Consider the following 22400-nt stretch of genomic DNA (forward strand, 5'->3'; position numbering starts at 1 on the left):
TCAAAAGCTTACCTTTTTTCCTTGTGCCCTAAAGCCCATCACTTCTCATGACTTTCTTATTCTCTTTCCCTTTTCCTCATCTACCTCTATCTAGAAGTTTCCATCTATGTTGAGCCACCTATCAGCCTTACTGCTTTTCTGAATTCTATCTTATTCCACCTACCAAAAACCCTGCACTCACACCCCTGGTCCTTCAGCCTGCTCTGCCATTCTATTTTACCCTTTACAAGTAAGCTAATTGAAAAGCTATGCAATTTGCTATCATTACATCTATTTTATTGATAAGATATTGAGGTTATAAAAGGTTAAGTGATCCAACCTTACCTCAATGTAAGGCCTTTTCTTAAGGGAAATTCATCTCCCTACAAAGATTTCCCTGTTACCTATATATAGTATTGATTGTATAAATGTACAAATCTGGATTTGATTTCTCAGGTACACTGAAGTTTCCTTTATTTTTAATGAATTGCTAATGAACTTTCCTACATATGAATGCTGTTTTAAAATACATTTATTTTTCTTCTTCTTCACTGTGTTTCCATGCCCAGAAAATTATTTTTTTACATTTATATTCTTTCTCTGTTATTTACACATCCTATTACTTGTTTCTTAGAGTTTAAGACCTGGCTAGTATAGTTAAATTCTTCTCTCTTTGCTTCCTGGCATTATAAATTCTCTGAGTAGTGTTTGTTCATTGAAATTCAGTTTACTATGCGATTCACTGTGAGTTTCTGTTAGCCCTCCTGTTGTCATTCTCTTTCATACCTAAACATATTTCTATACACTGCTCTGTGTGTGTGAACAATTTATAATTTCTTTCTCAAAAAGATAGAGTACTTCTCCAGTGATTATTGGAGAATATTTATCCATTCAACAAATGACTATTGACCTCCTCCAATGTTTTGGACACTACTTTAGGCTCTGGTATACCTGTTAAACAAGACAAGCAAGATCTCACTCTCATGCAACTTAAATTCTAATGTACTGAGAGAAACAAATAAACAAGAAATTATCAGATGGTGTTAAACACTATGCAGGAAGTAAAACAATATGCTAGAGAGTGCCATGGTAGCTATATTGGAATGCTTTTCAAAGTGACATTTGAGTTAATATCTGAGTAATGAGATCAGGACCAAAGGAGATCCTAGCAAAGAGAACAAAGGTGCCCTGTCCTCTTTAGGCATCTCTGTTCTGTTCTTTCAAAATGCCATAAGCTACATTGACCACTATAGTAGTCAAGAGTTAGGTGGGAACAACCGAAGTGCCCATCAATACATGAGTGGATTAATGAAATGTGGTATATGCATACCATGGAGTACTATTCAGGTATAAGACACAATGCTGATACAACACCTCTTGTATTTTCCTGGAGAGAGCTGGAATCCATTCTATTAAGTGAAGTATCCCAAGAATGGAAAAGTAAGCACCACATGTATATTGACCAGCAAATTTGTATTAACTGATCAACACCTAAGTGGACATATAGGAATAACATCTATCAGGTGTCAGGCAGGTAGGGGGGGAGGGGATGGGTATATACATACATAATGAATGTGATGAACACCAACTGGGGATTGGACAAGCTTGAAGCTCTGACTTGAGGGGGGAGGGGGTAGCAAGGGCAATATATGTAATCTTAACATTTGTACCACCATAATATGCTGAAAAAAAATAAAAAATAAATAAAGTAAAAAAAAAAGTTGGGTGGGTATGGAATTGAAATGGAGCAGGACACTGCCTAGGTACGTAAGATATGCATAAGCTCCCACGGGTTGGAGAAAGGACACTCCCTGCTCATTGTATGATAACAATAACATCTATTGGTAGAATATTTTTTCTTCTTTGAAGTTATTGGATATCTTTTGTGGCAAGAACAATATTGATCTGTATTTTAATCATGAAATATTTTAACGTTAAATAAAAATGTTAAAAGAAGTTTTAAGGTTAACACTCAATATAATCAAATTTGAGAACTTGATAATGGTGTTTGATTCTATGGATTAATCTCTTCTATGGATTTAGTTATTGGCTATTTGTTTATTATAAATGTAATGATTTATGATGAACCAATTTCTAACTCTATTATTTTCACAAGTTAGCCCTAATTCTACTGTCCACAGAGATGGAGAACAGGTCTCTTTTTTCTGCCATGGGACTTTTTTTTTTTCTTCAGAGTATCATGGGAGTATGAACGCTTTGGTTACATAAATTGCCCTTGCACCACCTGAGTCAGAGCTACGTATGTGCCCATCCCCCAGATGCCACGTACATCATTCCTTCAGTGTGGATTTACCCATCCTCTCCTCCCTCCTGCCTGACACCCTATGAATGCTACTTCCCATACGTGCACACCATTGTTGCTTGGTTAGTACCAATTTGATGGTGAGTACATGTGGTGTTTGTTTTTCCATTCTTGGGATACTTCACTTAGAAGAATGGGCTCCAGCTCTATCTAGGATAACATAATAGGTAGTTCACTGTTTTTAATTTTTGTTTTTATGGTAGGGTAGAACCCATAATATACATATACCACATTTTTTTATTAAGCTTCTGATGTGTTTATTGATGGGCACTTGGTTAAAGAGAGTCACGTCACCTATCACGTTATCACGTCACCTTTTAAGTTTGCCTACTTCTTGCAATGGTTCGAATAACCATTCAAAGTGTGATATGGAATGCAAACACCTCGCCCTTCAGAGCACCCTTCGTAGCACCCTTCCCACTGGAGGGTACAACAGTGATATCCCTCCAACATTGGTCACGAGTGAGTTGAGAAGGACGTAAGTCAGTCAGTCGAAATTATAGCCATGCTTCCGAGAATTTATGGCTAGAGGAGCTAAACTTGGCTTATCTAAGCACAGATTTCTCTAGCTGAACTATTAAGTTTTTACTTTGAAGAGATTGGTAAATAATATAATTTTAGCGCAAAGATTTGCACTCTTTGAAGACAATAAAATATTAATATAAGGAAATCAGTGATTTTATGGTATTATATTAAATGCATAGAAGGTTGTGGATTTGTAGTAAGTATTCAATCATGAGGGTAACATTATTACTGATATTACGCACTTCACACAAACTAAAAAATTGCCTTCCCAGAAGTATTTATTAATATGATTTTTCTGTTTTGTTTTTTGTTTTTTTGGTACTATAATAGTGTCTCTCCTTTCCCTTTGCACTAGTCATTTATCAGCCATTTCCCCCGATGCTCATTCTCCAATCAACTGAAGTGATCATTTACATAAATAGAAGTTATTTTCCCATAATAGCAAGGTTTGGAATATTTTTATTGAAATTATTTTGAATTCAGCTCCACCTTCTTGAAGCAGTTCAATGAGACCTAGCATTCCCAAAAGAAAATGGTTAACAATTGGAATATTAAACTCTTTGTTTTGACATTTAAATGGCTGATGATTAATGGAGAATGGACCATGAATCAATGCTCACAGTGTTTAAGAACTCTATCACCTCTCTTCTTCCTTAGATGAAACTGCCCATCCTCACAGTTGGGCAGTAAACCAGGATCAGGTGAAGGAAGTGCCTATTGTGTATGATTATGTCTGGACCAGATAGTAAATTATGTGAAAAGTATTTGTGGCACTTGTAAGCAGGTATAATGTGAAAATGGGAGCCTCATGGTGTTTCCAATAGACATATTTATAGTGAATATAAAGAATCAACTCAGTGTAGTCACATGATCACAATCTAGACAATTGCAGCAAAGTGAAACTGCAAAGCAAGAGCTCCTGGTTTAAGAAATTGCTCTGGCAAGTGCACAATCCATGAAATGTCAGGGCCTCTATATAATGTGCTGACCTCTGGTTGTGCTTATAACTCCCAACATAAGACATTGTGCTGGTTCTACTCCTAATAGACAATAAAACCCAAGATATCTGAAGTAGTATGAATACATTGGGTTCTAAATAGAAGTTTGGATATCAAGTATCAGGAAGCATCCTCCTGCAGTGGATTGTGATGTTGTAAGGTAACAATGGTACTTTATGATGGTGGTGGTGATGATTGCTATGGTATGGCATGGATGTGGTTTGTTCCTACCAAAACTCATGCTGAAATTTAATCCCTGTTGTGGCTGTATTGGGAGCTGGAGTCTAGTGGGAGGTGTTTCAATCTTGAGGATGGATTCCCCCATTATCAGAGTAATGTCCTCCCACAGGGGTGATTGAGTTCTTGCTCTCCTAGGAGTGGATTAGTTTCTGAGAGAGCTGGTTGTTAAAACGAGTCTGACTTCCTCGGTTTCTTTCTCTTGCTTCCTTTCTTGCCATGTCATCTCTTTGCACACACCTACTCCCCATCTGCTGTCTACCAGGAGTGTAAGCAGATGCACAATCTTGAACTTTCCAGCCACCAGAATCATGACCCCAATAAACCTCTTTTTCTTATAAATTACCTAGCCTTGGGTATTCTGTTATAGCAACAAGAAACTAAGTCAATGATGATGATAGAGAATTAGAGAAGATGAGGGCAAGAGTAGAGCAGGGAAGGGAAAATAATTAGGGGAGGGAAAGAAGAGATTGTAGAAGTAGAAATTGTTGAATGGCATTGTACAGTTTTTGAGAGAGTGGGGTGATTCATGTAAGTTAATTATCCAGATAACTGATATGCCCATTAAAGATAACTAAATAATATAATATTTTGTTGGAATAATTTTGATTGTCTTTCTAAAAGTATTGCATATATCCCTGACTACTTAAAATATTCAGAATACAGTATGTCTTTTCTTAAAATGACTCTGTCACCATTGTAAATATCAATCAGTACCATAGTGATCAAGATGTGAGCTCTGAAACCAAACTGCTTGGGGCAAGTCTAAGTTCCAAATTTGCTAGTTGTGTGATTTTAGAACAAGATGCTAACATCTCTGTATTGTACTATGTTAACCTATAAAATAAGGATAATAGTAATTCTGTCTCATTGGTTTATTGTATGAATTCAATGAATTAATGTGTGTGTGAAGCTATAAAAGTACCTGGCATGTAATGAGAACTCAATAAATTATCATTATCGAACAGTTCCATAATATTTATTGAGCAACTACTATGTGCTAGGCATTGTTCAATACATTTGGTAATAAAACAAAGATCCTTGCCCTTGTGGAGCTTGAATTCTAGTAGAGGTAATGGATGATAAAAAATAAGCATACATAATTTGTATCATATGAGTATATGTATGTGGTCATGAGAAATATGGAAATAGAAAAAAATAAAGCAGAATAAAGGGGATTGGGACCACTGAGGTGAGGGTGAGTTTTGACCGAGGGAGGGGCAATGTGCAGACTACAGTATTAAATAGGGTAGTAAGGTTATGTAAGACTCATTGACAAGATGAGATTGAAAAAAATTGTATATGATGTATATATCATATACAATAAGTAGCACTAAATTGTAGTACTTTTGAGATAAAAATACTTTTTAGTTCTCTCACTTATATATGATGTTGCCCCAAATACATTTATGCTTATTATATATGTCTACACAGTCAAATCAAAATGAAGCAGGGACCCTGGCTCTATGTGATTCAGAGTCTCCAAAAGAGAAACACTAACTTCTTTGTGCAAAACAAATGCATGGTTAACAAGGCAAGTCCCTTGGGCCTTGGGTGCCTGGCCACAGCCTTCCTCACAGCTCAGGGCTCCTGTACTGGAAGCAGGAATCCCTGGGCTGCTGCAGGCTGGTCTCAGGCCCCTCTGTTCCTCTTGTCACTTCACTCCAAGTGTCCAACTCTATGGAGATTTTGGTCCTGAGGAGGGAGGTCTTCAGAGTAGAACTGAAGTATGTTTAGGTCAATGTCTTAGAAACCCAAAGAAGAGAAAAGGAACTTGCTAGCTCTCCCATTTGAAGTTACATATTAACTTCATTTGATAGTTGAGAGATTGTACACAATCTGGAGCCACAATTCTATACTCCAATTATAAACTAACCTAAATGGTCCAGGGATAGAGTGAAGGATATCCTTTGTTGACCCTTACATTTTATGTGTACAGAGATCTCAGAGGTTCTACCATGGCTGTTACATTGGCTACATAGGGGTTATAATTTGGCATTTTGCTGTCAGTATGATCAGACAAATTAGTGTAACTGCTTCAGAATTGGGATATCCAATTTATATATTAGTTTAAATACTATTAAATGACATAGGCAAAAGTGTCTGGAACTTTTAAAATAAAAAGTACCAGACATGTTACTATATGTTTATTTTTTTTTGCAGTTTATATAAGACACTATGTTTCACAGCTACTTGACTAATATTATTTGAATCAATTTTCTGCTATTCAACAATTGTATTAACTTTGAACAATTTTTTTAACTTCTTTGAACCACAATTTCCTTCTCTTTAAAGTAGAAATAATACTTCTTATTTGAAAAGTTATTGTCAGTGTTACAAAGAGCCTACCTAGTACAGTACCTGACATAACAGTTTCAACAAATAAAAGATATGTTTACTATAATTTATTAAGCAAGGCAAGCTTACTAAACTGTATTTTCTGTCTAGCAAAATAAGTGTTATCAAATAATTTTTCTCATCTGTGATTATTTTTGAAAATCACTTCTAGGTTGTTTAAATCCGTTGTTTTGCCACTAATTAGATGATTAATGCTCTCATCTAACGAGCATGATCATAAATAAAGCATGTGTGGTATAAATTATTTATTTTTGTACTGAAATGCAATGCTGTATCATAAATTATACTTCATGATGAGTGATTCATGCATTTATGATACAAATCTTTCCTCTTTTGAACTACTTTATGTAGTTTGGTTATATGCAATTCAATGCTTTATGATTACATGCACTTATACATCATAACATATCTCCCCAGCAAGTTTATATGTTTCTTTACAGTCAAGAATAAACTTAATTTATGTTCTCTATGTCAAGAACTGTAGAATGTCTCATATTTTACCTTATTTGCAAGCTGACAAGTTAACCTGCCACAGTTGTAATAGATGCTCATGGAAAACACTGGACTCCTGGGTCAGGGACAATTTTATTACTCATGGCATGGCAGGCAGCATGAACATCATGTTTGCAATAATTACCCTTGTCCCCTAAGTCTCACAGGTGACACGGAGGTGGGCCTAGCTGGATGCAGGACACACAGTGAATTTGTATCTGTTTTTGAGTTTGGGAAACCAAAATCCAAGCAAACCAAGTCAAACTGTTTCACAGGGAGACATCATCTTTATTATACTGGTCAGCAAACAAATCTATCCTCTACTACAGAGAAATATACACTACAAAAGGCAATCAGTGCCTCCAATAACAAGATGTACAGAAATGCAAGAGCCCCATGAAGAATTATCTCCCAATATTCTACAGCACTGAGCAGCCTAGGCATACAGTAGGAACTCAGTTAATGTTGAAGTGAATTTGGCCAGAGAATCATCTCATAAAAGCACTGAGTTGATGTCCTCACTGTGAATTACATGACTATTCCTGTGTACCTTTATGCTGGCTTCTCTTTCAACTGAGTTTCTGAGAAAAATATTGATTTATAAGAACTAAATATTTATTCAAATATGATGTAGAAAGATGCTAAGAGTCCATGTCAATCAAAGATAAAGAAAGATAAAGCAAAATAAAGGAGTTAGTTCAGTTAGTGAAGTGACAAATTGTAGGAGTTCCTTATTGAGACATTAGCAACAATTGTGGTTAGCAGTGTTCTGGTGAATGTTTTACAACTGGCTCATTAGTTTAAATAAAAAGATCCTAATTTGTAGTCTTTGCCTATTTTCCTGGTCTAAGTTATCCTACTGTGGCCAGTTTCAAGCTATCAGTGTGACATCTCCAAATGCAGAGTTGGGGAATGATGTGTAACCATCTAGTCTCCAGAGCCATGGGGCCAGCTCCAGTGCACCCCTGGTTGCATTGCACAAAATAGAAGTAATAACACCATAAGCTCATTCACCCCGAAGTCTCACCCTCTGTCCCAGGCTTCTCCCTCAATATGAACAGAGTGATGGGTGCAATGCCAGTGGGTCATTTTGGGATATTTGGCAGATCCAGTCTTAGTTGCTTTTTCTACAGAAAAATCAGATGCAAAAGCCTGCTCTTCCCTGATACATTGTCCCCTAGTTGTAAGATTACTTCTTATCGGTTTATTCATGCCTAGGACCCCTTTATTTTCTATGGAGTTCTAATTATCATTGGCTCAAATGTTTTAGCTTGGCCAGGGAGGCAAAGTGACCAAGTTATGAGGCACTAACGTGTTCTGTGACCAGCATTTCTTGACTGGTACAAGGTTACTACTTTTGTTCTATTATCAGTACTCACAGTTTACAAACAAATTTGACATGCATTCTCTTTACTTCCCTTCCCAAGGTGAAATAATCACAAAAAAAGTAAGTAGTTAAGCTCGAACCATGCCAAACTGCAGAGGAGAGATCTATATAATAGGTGTTATGGACAAATATTAATACCAGGCAGGCATGCACCCAAAAGAAAAATTCAGGTAGATGTTTTGTATCATTTTTGTGTTACTGACCATATTCAGAAACATGTCTCTTTTCAAAGAGCTATATTTAACATACCACTGGCCAGATGATTTTTGCCAAAGTCCGGAGAATCATATGCAGTGCCAACCAGCCCTGACACCAACACATTTTGAAAGAACACTGCTAAATTATGATACGTACATGATAAGGTGCTCCTTACAGGGGCTAGAGAGAATAAGATCTTCCCTCTTTCTGCTCCTCCAGCCAAATCCCCCAAATCTACAGTTGGGTTCCCTCTTTCTCCCCTCAACCCTAATTAGATCTATGTTTGTTTGTTTTTTCCTTTTAAATACTGGGTTTAAAAAGTGTTTCTAGAATACAGTACTAGATTGTCAGTCTGCTAGCAGAGTTGATTACACATTAAGCTAAACATAGGTGGATATGTCTTTGTTTCAATGGCTATAATTACTTTTTTGTTGGGTGTCTGTTTTCTAAAGCTCCATTTCATTTAGCAACTGTACCTAAAAATGCAAGGCATATCTGTTAGGAACAGACAGTACTTATTCTCTATTTCACCCCTGATTGCCCTGCGGAGGCAAAATGCCCCTATGCTAAGAACGGTTAAGAACAATGGTTTGGTTTGCAAAGGAATTTATTTGTTTTTCAATTTTCAGAGAATTATACATTTTAGAACAAAAATATTTGTTCCAAACCCTGAAGCAGGGAAAAAAAAAAAAAAACTGGGACAGGCTTTTAATTTCTAATTACTCAAGATTTCCAAATGTGTATGTATGTGTACTCATGCATACACATTTGCTTTACCAAGGAGTATTTAAAAAATATTATTCTCCAATGTTTACATGTATCAAAACATTGTATTGAACCCCATAATTATACATGTTTATTATCTCTCAGTTAAAAATAAAATACAACTTTTAAAAATGAAGGAATTATTTCATGTATTAATGTCATTATTCACTATATATTATGTGTAAAATCCTATACTAACTACTAAACATGGAAAGCAAGATTTATATAGTTCCTATTTCTAAGGAGTTCATAATCTGAGGAAAGTCAGCTATGAGCTAATAACTTCAGCACAATGTTTAATGTTTGTCACAAACAGAATAAATTGAGTGCAATGATAACATGATCAGATTGGTTCTCAGCTATTAAATAAAGTTATTTAAGAGTATGCAGCTGAATCTTGCTAACTTTGTATGCTTCTGATCATTTGCACTACCCTGGGCAGTCACTCCTCTGTGTACCTCCGTGGATTGCAGACAAATTATTTTGTAGCAGATGGGTAGGTTGGGGAAGCCATTTCTCAACTTGCCAATAGAACAGGTTAAGTCATGATTGAAATTTTCAGAGGTGAGAGAATGTTCTCTAGCCCAGTGGTGCCAGAGGTCTACCAGCCGTAGGAGTCGAGATCATGCATCCAGGGAGGCAAAGGCAAAAATGGAGCTACTGAGGGAGAGAAATAACAGACTGGAAATCAGTGGCCAGAGAAACTTTTAAACAATATGACCGGTACTGCAATATTATTATATTTTATTCTCATGTTTGGATTATTGGAATCCCTCCGACACCCACCCTTTAATTGGCAATTCAGTAATACAGTACCTGGTATGTATTTATTGTCTTTATAGAATTAGATTTTAGTTCTATCCTAAGAATTCTGTACTTTCACTTAAAATAATGAGACAGCCATGGAATAAAATACAACCAGGGCCTGACTCAGTTGTATTGCCTGTGAATGGGGTACTTACTAAGATACACAGAGTGGGAATCGTCTTTTTTCTTATTCATTTTTTATCCTTTGAGGTGAGTAGGACCAGAAGGACTTCCTTGGTACTATCAGAGCTAAACCACCATGCTGGATGTGTCTTTAGTGTGAGATAAAGTCTGGGTTATGTTTTGTGTTCCTGTCTGCATGGAACTGGGAAACTATAAAAGAGGATGCAAGGAACATTGTCTGATAATAAGAGGGAGGTGGGCCGTGGAAGTCTGGCAACACTGGGTAGCTTTAGTCTCTGCTGTAAAGTACTGCTAATTTTCATTAGTGATAAAAGAGGACTTATTAAAAATCTTAGGGGTTTAAATATACAGCATACCTCTAAAGAACAGTATAATTAATAGATATCGAAGGTTTTGGCTTTGAGACATATAGTTTCTTTGCTATTGGATATTTGATTCTATTTAATGACTTTTAAATAAAGCCTATTAAGATGCTGGTCTTTCATTAATTATGAATGATTGTACTTTATGAACTATGTGTAAATGGATGCTGAGATTTTCCAGAAAGAGATTACTAACAACAACAACAAAAGAATTAGCTTCAAACCAAGGGATATTCTTACACAGAATTTCATATTTACTATGGTTTTGATCCACCGAAGCATGGCTTAGATGTTGAAAAACGAACGTCCTAAATTGAGACCCTACATAGCACAGGATTTTAACTAAAGGGAATTTTTTTTTTCAAACAATAGTAGGTGCTTAAATATGAGGCAGTTTGGGGGCTACATTTTCTTGTTTTTTGTTCTGTACTATGTGATAATGTCTGAGGTTAATTTAGGTGCAGGTGCACATAACACTTTAGAAGGAGTAAGAAAGTTTTTTGGTATAGGGAATTGAAAACTCTAGAAAAGGCTATATTGTCTACTTGATAAACAATGTGTTAAGGAAATTGAGCTCAAGAAGGTACATATTGTAACTGAGTTGTTAGAAATTAACCCTTTGCACTCGCTTTTTTCTCGATTCCTTTATTCTACTCAGGATTTAATTTTTTAAATACCCAGATTTTGCAAAGCACGGCAGTAGAATAAAAAACTGAAGTTTCTTTTCATAGAAACTTATTTATTTGGATATTTTTATATTTCAAATTATTGACACATTCAAAGAGTAATTTTAATCTCTATAATTTTTGCTAACTGTGTCGAGTCACACTCGACATCCGAGTGCAAAGGGTTAATCCTTGACATCTCACATTGTTCCCAAGCCTAATGCTGAGAAAACATGAAAGGGAGTGTTAGAAGCTGCATTTAGGTTTTTATTTTTTCAACTCCATGTAATAAAAACCTATGACCATTTTTTTTTGTTTTTCTATAAAAATATTTTTAATTACTGGAGATATGATTTGCAATTTCCTCTCTCACCAGGATAGTATATCTTTTATATCCCCTTTATCTCTTAAAAAACTTAAAAGTGGAATTAGCTTTTAAAAATTACTGTAAAGATGCATAATGAGTGGTTAGCACTTCTGAAACCATGTTTGAAAGGAACAAGGGTTTGAGGGGAAAAAAATGCCTGCCTAAAGTGTTAAGGAGCATTAGGGAGCTTTAAGAGGTCAAATGCCCAAGAAAGGAGAAAGTAATTTAGTAGAATACAACCTCTCCTTGACAGTGAGGGCATTTGCTCTTTAAAATATTATGGCAGTTTGAATTGGGAATTTTACCAGAGTTCATGAAGTGGAATGGAAAGGTTGAAAAAGAAAGTGGTGAAACCACCTCAGTCAAGACCCTCATTAAGAAATCCATTAAGGAATCCGGGATTACTGCGACAATCTTTTAGACCATCTCTCTGTCTCCTTTATTCGTCCTCCAATCCATCATGAATACCACTGCCAGACTAGTCTTCTTAAAACACTGTTTTCATCATGTTAGTCTCAGGGCTAAATACCTGTAGGAAGATGGAGAAATTAGTTTTTAGGAAGTCACCAAAAAGAATTTTAGGTATAACAATAAAATTCACAACAAATATAAGTGGTGATCAAAATGTAAAGGAAGATGCCAATGATAGAGGATATGAGGGTGAGAAAGAGAGAGAGAGAAAGAGAAGAAAAGTGGACAAGGCCTGATATTCCTTGGATATTAAGAGGTGAAGGGGAGGGAAGAAAGAGGAGGCAGTGATGGTCTAGAACCCTGATCTAGCTCGCTATCAATAATCTGGGTGTCTTGGGCAGGTATTTATATATTCTTTGAAGTCCAGTTCCCACATCTCTAAAGCACAAGACTGTTGGAATATATCATTTCATAGGTTGTTTCAATTTTACAACTAGGATTAGCTGTTATTTAGTACTTTAAAACCTCTTTGCATAAATGGTACTGATACACAAAACAGAGAAATTAAAAGGAAACGCCCAACTAAATTTGCAGGACAAATAATGTGTTCTAAAATGGATATATTGGCTTGAAAGTACTGACATGTTTGTGGAGATATTCAAGAACATTTAAAAATTGTTTATTGATACCCACTGTGTTCCAGGCACTCGGCCGAACAGATGTGTTCCTTGCCTGCTTCCATGGAGTCATTTCACAGAGATTTACTAGAGAAAATTTTGCTAGATTTACTAGAGAAAACCAGACAGGGAAAACAAGACAGAGAGAAAGGAAAACATTTAAAAATGATGAGAAATTCACCATGCCAGTTCACCATTTTATTAATACATGCCCGAAATGAGCAAGGTGAAAGATGTGAATATTTTGTACTGTAAGTTTCATTTTCCTTTTAGCTCTCAGGCATGAACATTATTGTTCTGCTGAGCCTAATTTTATATGTTTTTCATATAACCATGGCCTCTGAACTCAAGCCAATTATTGCATGTTATGTTCAACCAAGGAATGAAGGATCACTCCAAGGCAAGAGGAACTGCGGCCATTCTCGTGTTATTGAGAGACGGTGTGTTGATCTGAAATATGGTTCCCTCCAAAGAGATCATCCAGGTTACTTTACAGTACTATGTGTGATTTCCTACAAAGGAAAACATCCTGCTTTATGGCCAAAGTTAAGAGAATCTAGGGGTGAATGGAATCCTTAATACTAGGGAGGACTTTGATTCTTTAAAGTTTGTTTCCCTTTTGAGATAGGGCTTAGAAAAATATTTGAGAAAATAAAAGTGTTTTTCAGAGATTACAGTGAACAGAAAAATAGACTTGGTTGAGTCACCTGTGAGATTCTTGCCTGATGTGAAATTAAATATTAATAACTAGGACTAGGCTTGTAGAGAAGGACTAGGCAAGCAATTAGCTCAACCAAGAAGTAGCATCGTCAGGGCGAAGGTGCTAACCAAAGATCATCAGAGGAAAGATGTCCAGACCAAAGCTGAGTCAAGAGGGGAAATTAACAGAGCTCAAAATGCAATATAGGGTGCAAACACAACTTGGGCGTTCTGCCCTTCTCTTCTTTGAATTCTCTAGGTGGATAGCTACCTACAAGTTCATGTCTGTCAGAGGCTCTGTTCCTAATCTGTTCCTCAGTTTGGAGGAATGTGTTAATGAATACCCCAGGCAGCAGTGGGCCAGTATACATACAGTCAGCTTCAATACTGTTCCTGTCTGCACAAATCTCTGTTAAAATGATTGCCACCAATGGTGCATAATCTACTTACATGCATTATGTCAGTCAATAAATGTTCCCAACATGGCTGTAAGGCAAATATTTTTTTTTTCCCATTTTCCATAGGAGATAACTGGGAGATTTATAGAGGTTAAAAAATATTTACTGGCCTACTAAATACTAGGCTTTTTTAAAATCTTCTTCCCTGTGACTAAGGTTTTGCCTATTATCCCTTTATGGTGTGAGGTCCCTGACTTTCTCTCTGTTCCTTGGGCTTCTGTCTTGCTCTTTCCAGGTATTATTTCAAAAATTAAAATCTAAATGTTAAACCAAGACCATGGTTTATTTCCTGTCACATCCCTCTGTTGCCAACGCCTATTCTCTTTAACCTCCACTTGTTGTTCGTCTTTGGTCCCTGCCAGAGTTGGTTCTAGGGAAGTCAAGATGAGTAAGATTGGTTTCTTGATTTGAAGTATGTGTTATAGCGGGGACATTCCCTGGAAAGAAACAGAAGGCAGTTTTACCGGGGCTAGGATCTGCAGGGAGTTCAGGATGGCTGGAAGTAGTAGAAGTAGATGGGAGAAGTCGAAAGGGATAAGACTGGAGGACCAGTTGTACCTTACTGGGATGTAAAGGGGGTTGTTCTATATTGTGTCAGTGATCAGAGGCATTGAGTATGAAAATGACACGTGTTTAGATTTGTGATAAAGAAAAATCACTCTGTTGGCAGTCCAAAAAATGGGCTGGCAAAAACACTAGGAGATTAGGTAAAATGGTTAGAAATGGAATAAGGCACTGCCAACGGGGAGGTTCAGAAGGGGAACAGATGCCAAAAATATCCTATTTTACCAGTTCCACCACTTACATTTTTTAATGCATTACAACAAATTGATATGCATCTTAATAACTGATGGTTTCTTAAAAATGTTGGTAACCAAGCAGCAGTTGAAAACTTTCATCATCTGCATGCTTGTCAACTTAGTCAAAAGTTAGTTAAGTGTCTTGGGAAAATATCACGGGACTGTGATATTGACTGTTTTTGCAGGTGGCATGGCCAGACAACTACAATGTCTTATCGTTTCAGTTAAAAACAGTAAAGATGATTTGAGAAAGGATAGAGTGAGTCCTCTTTGTCTCCTTTGATGTTTTTTGTAAGATTGAGAGCCTACCAACATCAAAACCTGCAGCACAGCTGTTTGCTGCATGGAACAAAAGAAACAATAATATGGAGCACTATTTTACAAAGTACTAAATCACTGATGCTCTTGATGGCTTAGCGGACAACATTTTGGGAAAAGTTCTACACATTGACAATTCCGATGAAGAATGAATCTAAAAGTTTGGACTCTGAATAAGAAGTTTAAGGAATAAGTTAATTTATACTATTTATATTTTCCTTTCATGCATAGGTAAAAATGATTGATTAAATGATAAAAATCTGTCATAGACTAAGTCAGTGTAAGAGGGCCCTAAATTTAAATTCAAATTGCTAAGAAAGCATGGTGCCATAACTTAATTTCTTCATAATAGTAGATAAAATAATGCTGTATCTTATGACAGATGATGTCTTAGCTTTGATGAAGGATGGAATCAAAAATCTTTAGGAATTGGTGATTAAATGTATGTGGGGAGTGAATCATCTATTGCACAGACACAAATATTCATTTAGTGTCGACAATAATTAAAAAAAAAAGAGGAAATCATCCTGAATAACAAATATTCAGCAGGTGAATGTTTAAGTGAAGTACTTAATGATCCTCAGGAAAATTGTATTAAATGTACATAAAATGCAAAATGTTAAGCAAAAAAAAACTATATCATTGTATGTTTACACATATAAATAAATACAAAGAGTTGTTTATAAAAGTCTTAAAGAAGATATAGCTCTATTACAGGATGGGGATTTAGAATGATTCATTATGAATCTTTTACATTGGCTTAATGTTCTATAATGCTAAAAAAGATTAATTACATAGCTCTCTCCAATAATTGTCTTAGAAACACAGACATAAAACAGAAACACTATGAATTTATACTTTTTGGCTAATGGTTTTTAATTTTAAAACTTCTCCAGATATAAACAAAGTCTACTAATTTCTTTATTTCTAATGGAAATTAGCTAGTCTATGAATATGAGCCAAATAGCCATCAACATCCACTTGTGGAAATTGTACACCTTTGTCCAGTCAGAAAGATATTCCTTTGGAAGATCTGGTTGATAGTTTTCTTTTTTAAAATTGTCTTACCATTTGTTTTTTAGTTATTTTAAATTGACAGAATCATATTTATCATATATAATATTAAGTTTTGAAATATATATACACACATAGTGTGGAATGACTAAATCTACCTAATTAACATGCAGTACCTTACCTAGTTATCATTTATGTGATGAGATCACTTATCATCCACTTTCTTAGCATTTTTCAGGAAAATAATACATTGTTATTAACTGCACTCACCATGTTGTACAATGGATCTATTGAACTTACTCCTCTTTCAATAAAATTTTGTATCCTTTGGCCAACATCTCCCCAACCTCTTCTTTGATTCCAACCACCTTGGTAACCATCATTCTACTGTCTAAGGAGATGAACTTTTTAAATTCTACATGTGGGTGAGATCATGCGGTATTTGTCTATGTTCAGCTTGTTTCACTTAACATATCCTCCAGGTTCATTCATGTTGTTGCAAATGTCAGAATTTATTCTTGTTTAAGGATAAATAGTATTCCATTGTGTGTATATTACCACATTTTCATTATCAGTTTATCTATTGATGAACAGGTTGATTTCATGTATTGGCTATTGTGAATAATGTGACAATAAACATAGGAATGCAGATATTTTTTCAACACATTGATTCCATTTTTTATATATAGCCAGTATTTATCAAATGGTATATATCAAATGGATCCTATGGTAGTTCTATTTTTAATTTTTTGAGGAACCTCCTTGCTGTTTTTCATAATGGCTGTACTAATCTACATTCCCATCAACAATGTGTCAGTATTCACTCTTCTTCATATCATTGCCAATGCTTGTTATCTTGTCTTTTTCATTATAGCCATTCTTACATGTGTGAGGTGATATCTCATTGTGGGTTTATTTTTTACCTCTCATGATGACTAGTGTTATGGAGCATTTTTATCATATACCTGCTTGATAGTTCTCATGCAATACTCTCCTGGTGCCTTCTTGGAAGTCTTTTCCCATCTCTATACATTCAATAGGTTATCAGATCGATTTTGAATGAAAATAACTATTCTGTATTTAATCGGTAAAAATCAGCTTTTATTTTCTCTACCTAAATATCAGATGTTTTCAAATTACAGAATATATGTTATTTGTATAATTTATATTTATTTTGTAACAACTGAATCTGAGTCAAAGTACATAGCAATAGTCTTTTACATCTCAGATTTGATTAAATTCAGTAAACTCATTTTAATGTTATTATGGAAAGAATTGAGAAACAGAACCATTGAAATATTAAAACTATGTTAACTAAGTGTCAATTCTGAAGGTCTCACCACAAAAAAATAAGTGAGCTGATGAATATGTTAATTAGCTTGATTTAATCAGTTCACATTGTATACCTATATCAAAATATCATATTGTATTCCATAAATGTATACAATTATGATTTTTCAATTAAAATATTATGCATAAAAACCATGTTAATAGAACAAATGTTGAATTAGACCACATCTCCCTTAATTTAGCCTTTAACATAATATCTATTTTGTCAATTTTCTGTGATCATTGATTTTTCAGATATTTTTATAGATCTCACCTTTTTATCCCATCTGTAGTGCCTGTAGTCTAAAAGCTCCTTTTATCCTAGGGAGAACACGTGAATAGCTGGAAAGAAACCATTTGGGAAAGATTAGGGCTATTTTATACAGTGAACAGAGTTTTTGATCTGAAGATAATACTCTCTTGAAATGCATTGAAAAAATACCTGAATGTTGGCAACACTCCTGGATCAACTTGTACATGACTCTTATTTCCTCCTAGCAAAAAAAAAAAACAAACCTGGTGGCTATTAAGAACATGAAGTTTGAGGTAAAACAATCCTGCAGTGGAAATCAAGCTCTGCCATACACTGGCTGTATGATCTGGGCCTGGGTAAACTGTTTAGTTCTATTAAATGTAAAATGAGATTAATTATAGGCCCCAGTTCGTAGTGTTGTATATATGGAATGGTCCAAAAGTCTTCACCATTCTTGTTATTTAATCTCTCTGAGATCTCTCCTGTCTAGGAAGCCTTTTGATAAATATTACAAAAATATTTTGCATTTGTATAGACCTTCACTGTATTTATCAGGTGCCTCTCTAATCATGAGATGAGGCCAGCAGGGCAGAAGTTTTTTTTATTAAAGTCTAGGTTTTCTTCATTATTACTTGATGGAAGGGTCACGGAAGTGTATATTTATCTAAACTTCCTATGGTAATAATTAAAATGTAAAAGTATGAGGAAACACAACATGATAAAGAACATTTTTGAGGCTACTTATGAAGGTTAAGAAAACATTTTTACTGTCTTGCAGTTTTCCAGATTACCAAATGTAAGTTTGGTAAGTTAAGTGACAAATTCAGAAGAGGCAGAGATAAATTTTGGATGCACATTTTCTAATTTGGACTCATTATTGTTCAGATTTGTCCTATGTCCTTGGATATCTCTGCTCTGGTGAGACAAGCATAGGAGTGAAGTGTCAGGCCCAAGGAAATATATGTGTGTAACTGATTCAAGACTCAAGATTCTCAGTACACTCTGCAAATTTGAATTAAATTTCACGAGAAGGAACACATAAAGGCAAAAAATAGTGATTACTAGTAGGCAGAAAATATACAACTCATTTATATAACAGTTTGCAGTCTATAAATCACTTTCTCAGCTAATTATCTCAGTTGAACGTGTTTCTCTACATAGCTATGAAAGTCACATTATTTAGGAATCAAAACATTTCGAAACAATTGGAGATAGTGAGATAGTATGATTAACATGTACTATTGCGGAATGATATTTATTCCCGTACACTTAGGTCGTTATTATTATAATACTGTTCACAGAGAGGAGAAAACACAAACTGCTTTGATTCACAGTGTTAAGATTGGAGCAAATGAAATGGAAAAATTCTTCAAGAAACAAGTCACATAGCCATTGTCCCCATGTATTTGATGTTTTGAATGTGGGAGGGTCACACAAGCATTGGCAGGGAGAGGGAAGGGATATGGAAAGAGCACAGGAGGGAAGTAAGTTACTCTGATGGAGTAGTTGGTGTGCTTCTGAGAAGGGGCTTGGACTCACTATGACTATCACAGCCCTTCACCTAAAAAAGTGCCAATTGCCATTATTCTGGGCAGTTAGGGAAGCCATGTTAGCTTCTCTATCATAGAATCCGTTGTGGAGAGGGTCTTTTAAATGCCACTTCTCCCTTCTGCACACATTCTCTTCCCTTCCTTTCTCCTTCTTTCATCTTTCTTGATCTCTGCTCCACATTTACTCCTTTCCTTTATTTATTCTATGATCTAAACTGAAGGCAACTTTCAGTTGAAAGGCACGACTAAGAATAATTCATCGTTGACATCCTTGTGTACATTTGCAAAGGTTTTATCACACTTATTGCATTTGATCCTCACAAACATAAAGTTATGGTGGTGGTATTGTTCACTTGTTACCATTTTATCGCTATTATCATTTTGTTTTTATTACTATTTGACATGAATTGTATGGTGCATTTAGTGAATTGACTAAGACTACCGTGCTAGTCATCAACGCGTCAAGGAAGTGTGAGAGTTAGGACCAGGGCTACTAAGAAAAATCCAATAAGATGAAAAGTTGTTGTTTATTAAGCTAAGCAGCAAGAACACAGAGGCCATCTCTCTGTCACTGAAAGACTGGACTATAAAACGTTGATAACCTGTCATGAGCTGTTGTAGCCTATTCCAATGACAGGGTTGTCCAGCCAGCACCCAGAGGCGTAAACCATGTTGTTCATGGTGAATAAGCTGACCCTGAGCAAGAGGTCAGCAAGAGGTTTGTAGTCCAAGTGAGCATGAGGAGATTCGATCATCAGTGACTTTAGCTGTCTTGTTGGTGTTATAAAATGACTAGATTTGATGCAATAAAATGTCAAATTCAATGTGTCAAACTCATTTAAGAAGCATAAATATTCATATATCTTAAAAATTTAATTTTGAAATGATGAATGCTTATAAAAAACATTGAATATTATCAAATTTATAACATAGTATCTTTTCTTTCTCTTACCCAATTTCACTCCACAGAGGTAACTATAGTTATCAATTTCATGTTTATTCTAGATATTATCTATGCATATATAAACATACACATGAGATATACTAAATTTACTAATATGTAAACTTTCTTTTCTCATTCAAAAATATTATGAGTATTTTTATATACATATATATTATCTCTTCTGCTTTAATTATTGCATTCTTCCCATTAATTCATTCAATGAGTATACTATTGATAAATACATAGGTAACTTAGATTTTGTTGCTATTATAAAAAATTGCAATGAACATCCTCATGCAACCGATTATTTTGATAATTATGTGCATTTGTCTGGGATAAATTCAGATAAGTGGGACTTCTGGTATAAGGTAATCACTAATATTTTAAATGTGTCCATGGTTCCTTGAGATGCCATTTTTGAGTTTAATCTGTGAAGATGAAGCACCCAAAATATTGTTTTTATAATAAAGGTGATTTCTTTACCATTGTAGACAGACTAAGCTTGCACCAAAAATGGTTTGGTTCTGTTTCCTCCTGGAGGTACAAAGTTCCATATGTCTAACAATTTTGATTCTCCCCTCTGTGTTGCTAACGTAAAAGCAATGTGTCCAACCAGGCCCTGTATATCTTAAAGGGTCAATATATGGAACTATCCAAGAAGGCAAGTGATCAACAGGTGTGATAGCTAGAGTCTTCTTTCTTCTCACTGGACAAAGTCCTAGAATCCTGCATCTTTGCTGCTTTGTGAATTATTTTAAAACCGTGCTATCCATTTAATATTTTTCATAGCCTTTATACTATGAACACTGGATTTTTTTCTTACAGGAAGTCAACTTACCCATTGAAATTATTGCTTTTCTTTCCCCTTTAAGGGCGGCAAGGGCACTTTATGGCATTGACAGTATGCCTGATCTCCGCAGAAAGAAAACTTTGCCTATCGTACGAGATGTGGTAAGTCGTGCCTCTTTAATTCTCTTTGATTCCATGCGTTGCCTTTTTCTTTACTAAAATGTAATATCCTTCTCATCAACTGCCTCGCCTGTAAGCTTTTCACAGAATAAAATATATGAGGCCACATTCTACCAAGTGTTATATTTATTATTTCTTTAAAATCTATTAGATGGAAGAGGTAACTCTAACCTTTTGACAGCTTTTGATGTGAGTTGAAGTTACAAATTGGGTTAAAATGACCCTATAATTGAGCAAAAGGAAATTATACAGCATGCCAAGCAAGCTTCTGCAGCTAGGCTTTGATGTGTTCAGCGTTATGAATGACCACAAGTTTAATTTGCAAAGTTTAAGGCTCCGTTTGAACTTCTTTGCCTTCACCCACTAGACTTGAATACTTCAGAAAGCAAACAGATAATATTAATCAATTCTTTATTCTATTAATGTCAATTCTAGCCAAATTAATAAGGTCTCCTACTATCTAAAGAAAACCATGGCTTCCAAGTCATTAAAATCTTTATTATTCCTGATCATGACTCTGAATAAATCACTCTCCTATAATGAAATATGCTGAGACCACTTAGGCAAAGAATTGATAGTGGTCTGTATTAAACTGTAAAAATAATATATCCCATAAGCATGCAAAAAAGTGGCTTCTGTCATCCAAAATGTCTTCATATTTTTATAGGCATATTTTAATAGTGTATGATAAGAAAAATGTATTTTCTCCCAGAGAAACATGGATTCCCCTTTTTGCAACAATGTGTGTCATTTTTTGATGTAGTTTTTAATTTTGCTAAGGAAACCTTCATCTGAAGACTATCACTTTGGTTTTAAAATATGATCTTGACTGAAAAGATCTTATACTGGAGAGCATGACATGTCTGTGCAATTAGCTCAGATTCCTGTCATTGTGGCGTGGACATTATTTTAAAGTGTTAAGCTAGTCTAACATTGTTATATTCTTCTCTTACCTCTCATATGTCTAATGATTTATACTTTGTTTCCTCTCATTCCTGGAATCTTCAGGCTATGGTAAGTGCTTTCAATTGATCTAATTAATATTTGTCAGTCTTCTCAAACATGCACTGCACTTATTCATGGGGTAAAAGAGGGCAAGATGGGAAAATGAAAAGACAGAGACACATAAGAATAAAGAGCTTGGGTTCTCTAAGAATTTAACATTTAGTTCAATTCTGGAAGACCAAATTATGTACACAACAGGTACGAAAACAGACAAAATTTTGGGGATGATATTTGTCAGAGATAGATAATTATCTTGGGTAAACCCTTGGAGATAAGCTGTCTATAGGTTCACATGGTAGGGTAGAGATGAGTGGAGAATGACATCCTTCCTCAGGTATGTGCTGAATTCTATCTGAGTGCATGACTT

At 35.3% G+C, this 22400-nt stretch overlaps 1 protein-coding gene across 1 annotated transcript in view; it reads left to right on the forward strand.

Moving 5' to 3' along the window:
- Nucleotides 1-22400, forward strand: part of UNC13C (unc-13 homolog C) — a 493476-nt gene that overhangs the window by 150136 nt on the left and 320940 nt on the right. The window contains exons 4-5 of the mRNA XM_076004387.1: nt 20932-21010; nt 22037-22042. Coding sequence (XP_075860502.1) covers nt 20932-21010; nt 22037-22042 — 85 coding nt within the window. The remainder of the gene's footprint in view (nt 1-20931; nt 21011-22036; nt 22043-22400) is intronic.

The sequence above is a fragment of the Microcebus murinus genome, chromosome 6 (assembly GCF_040939455.1).
Source record: "Microcebus murinus isolate Inina chromosome 6, M.murinus_Inina_mat1.0, whole genome shotgun sequence".
NCBI classification, from domain to species: Eukaryota; Metazoa; Chordata; class Mammalia; order Primates; family Cheirogaleidae; genus Microcebus; species Microcebus murinus.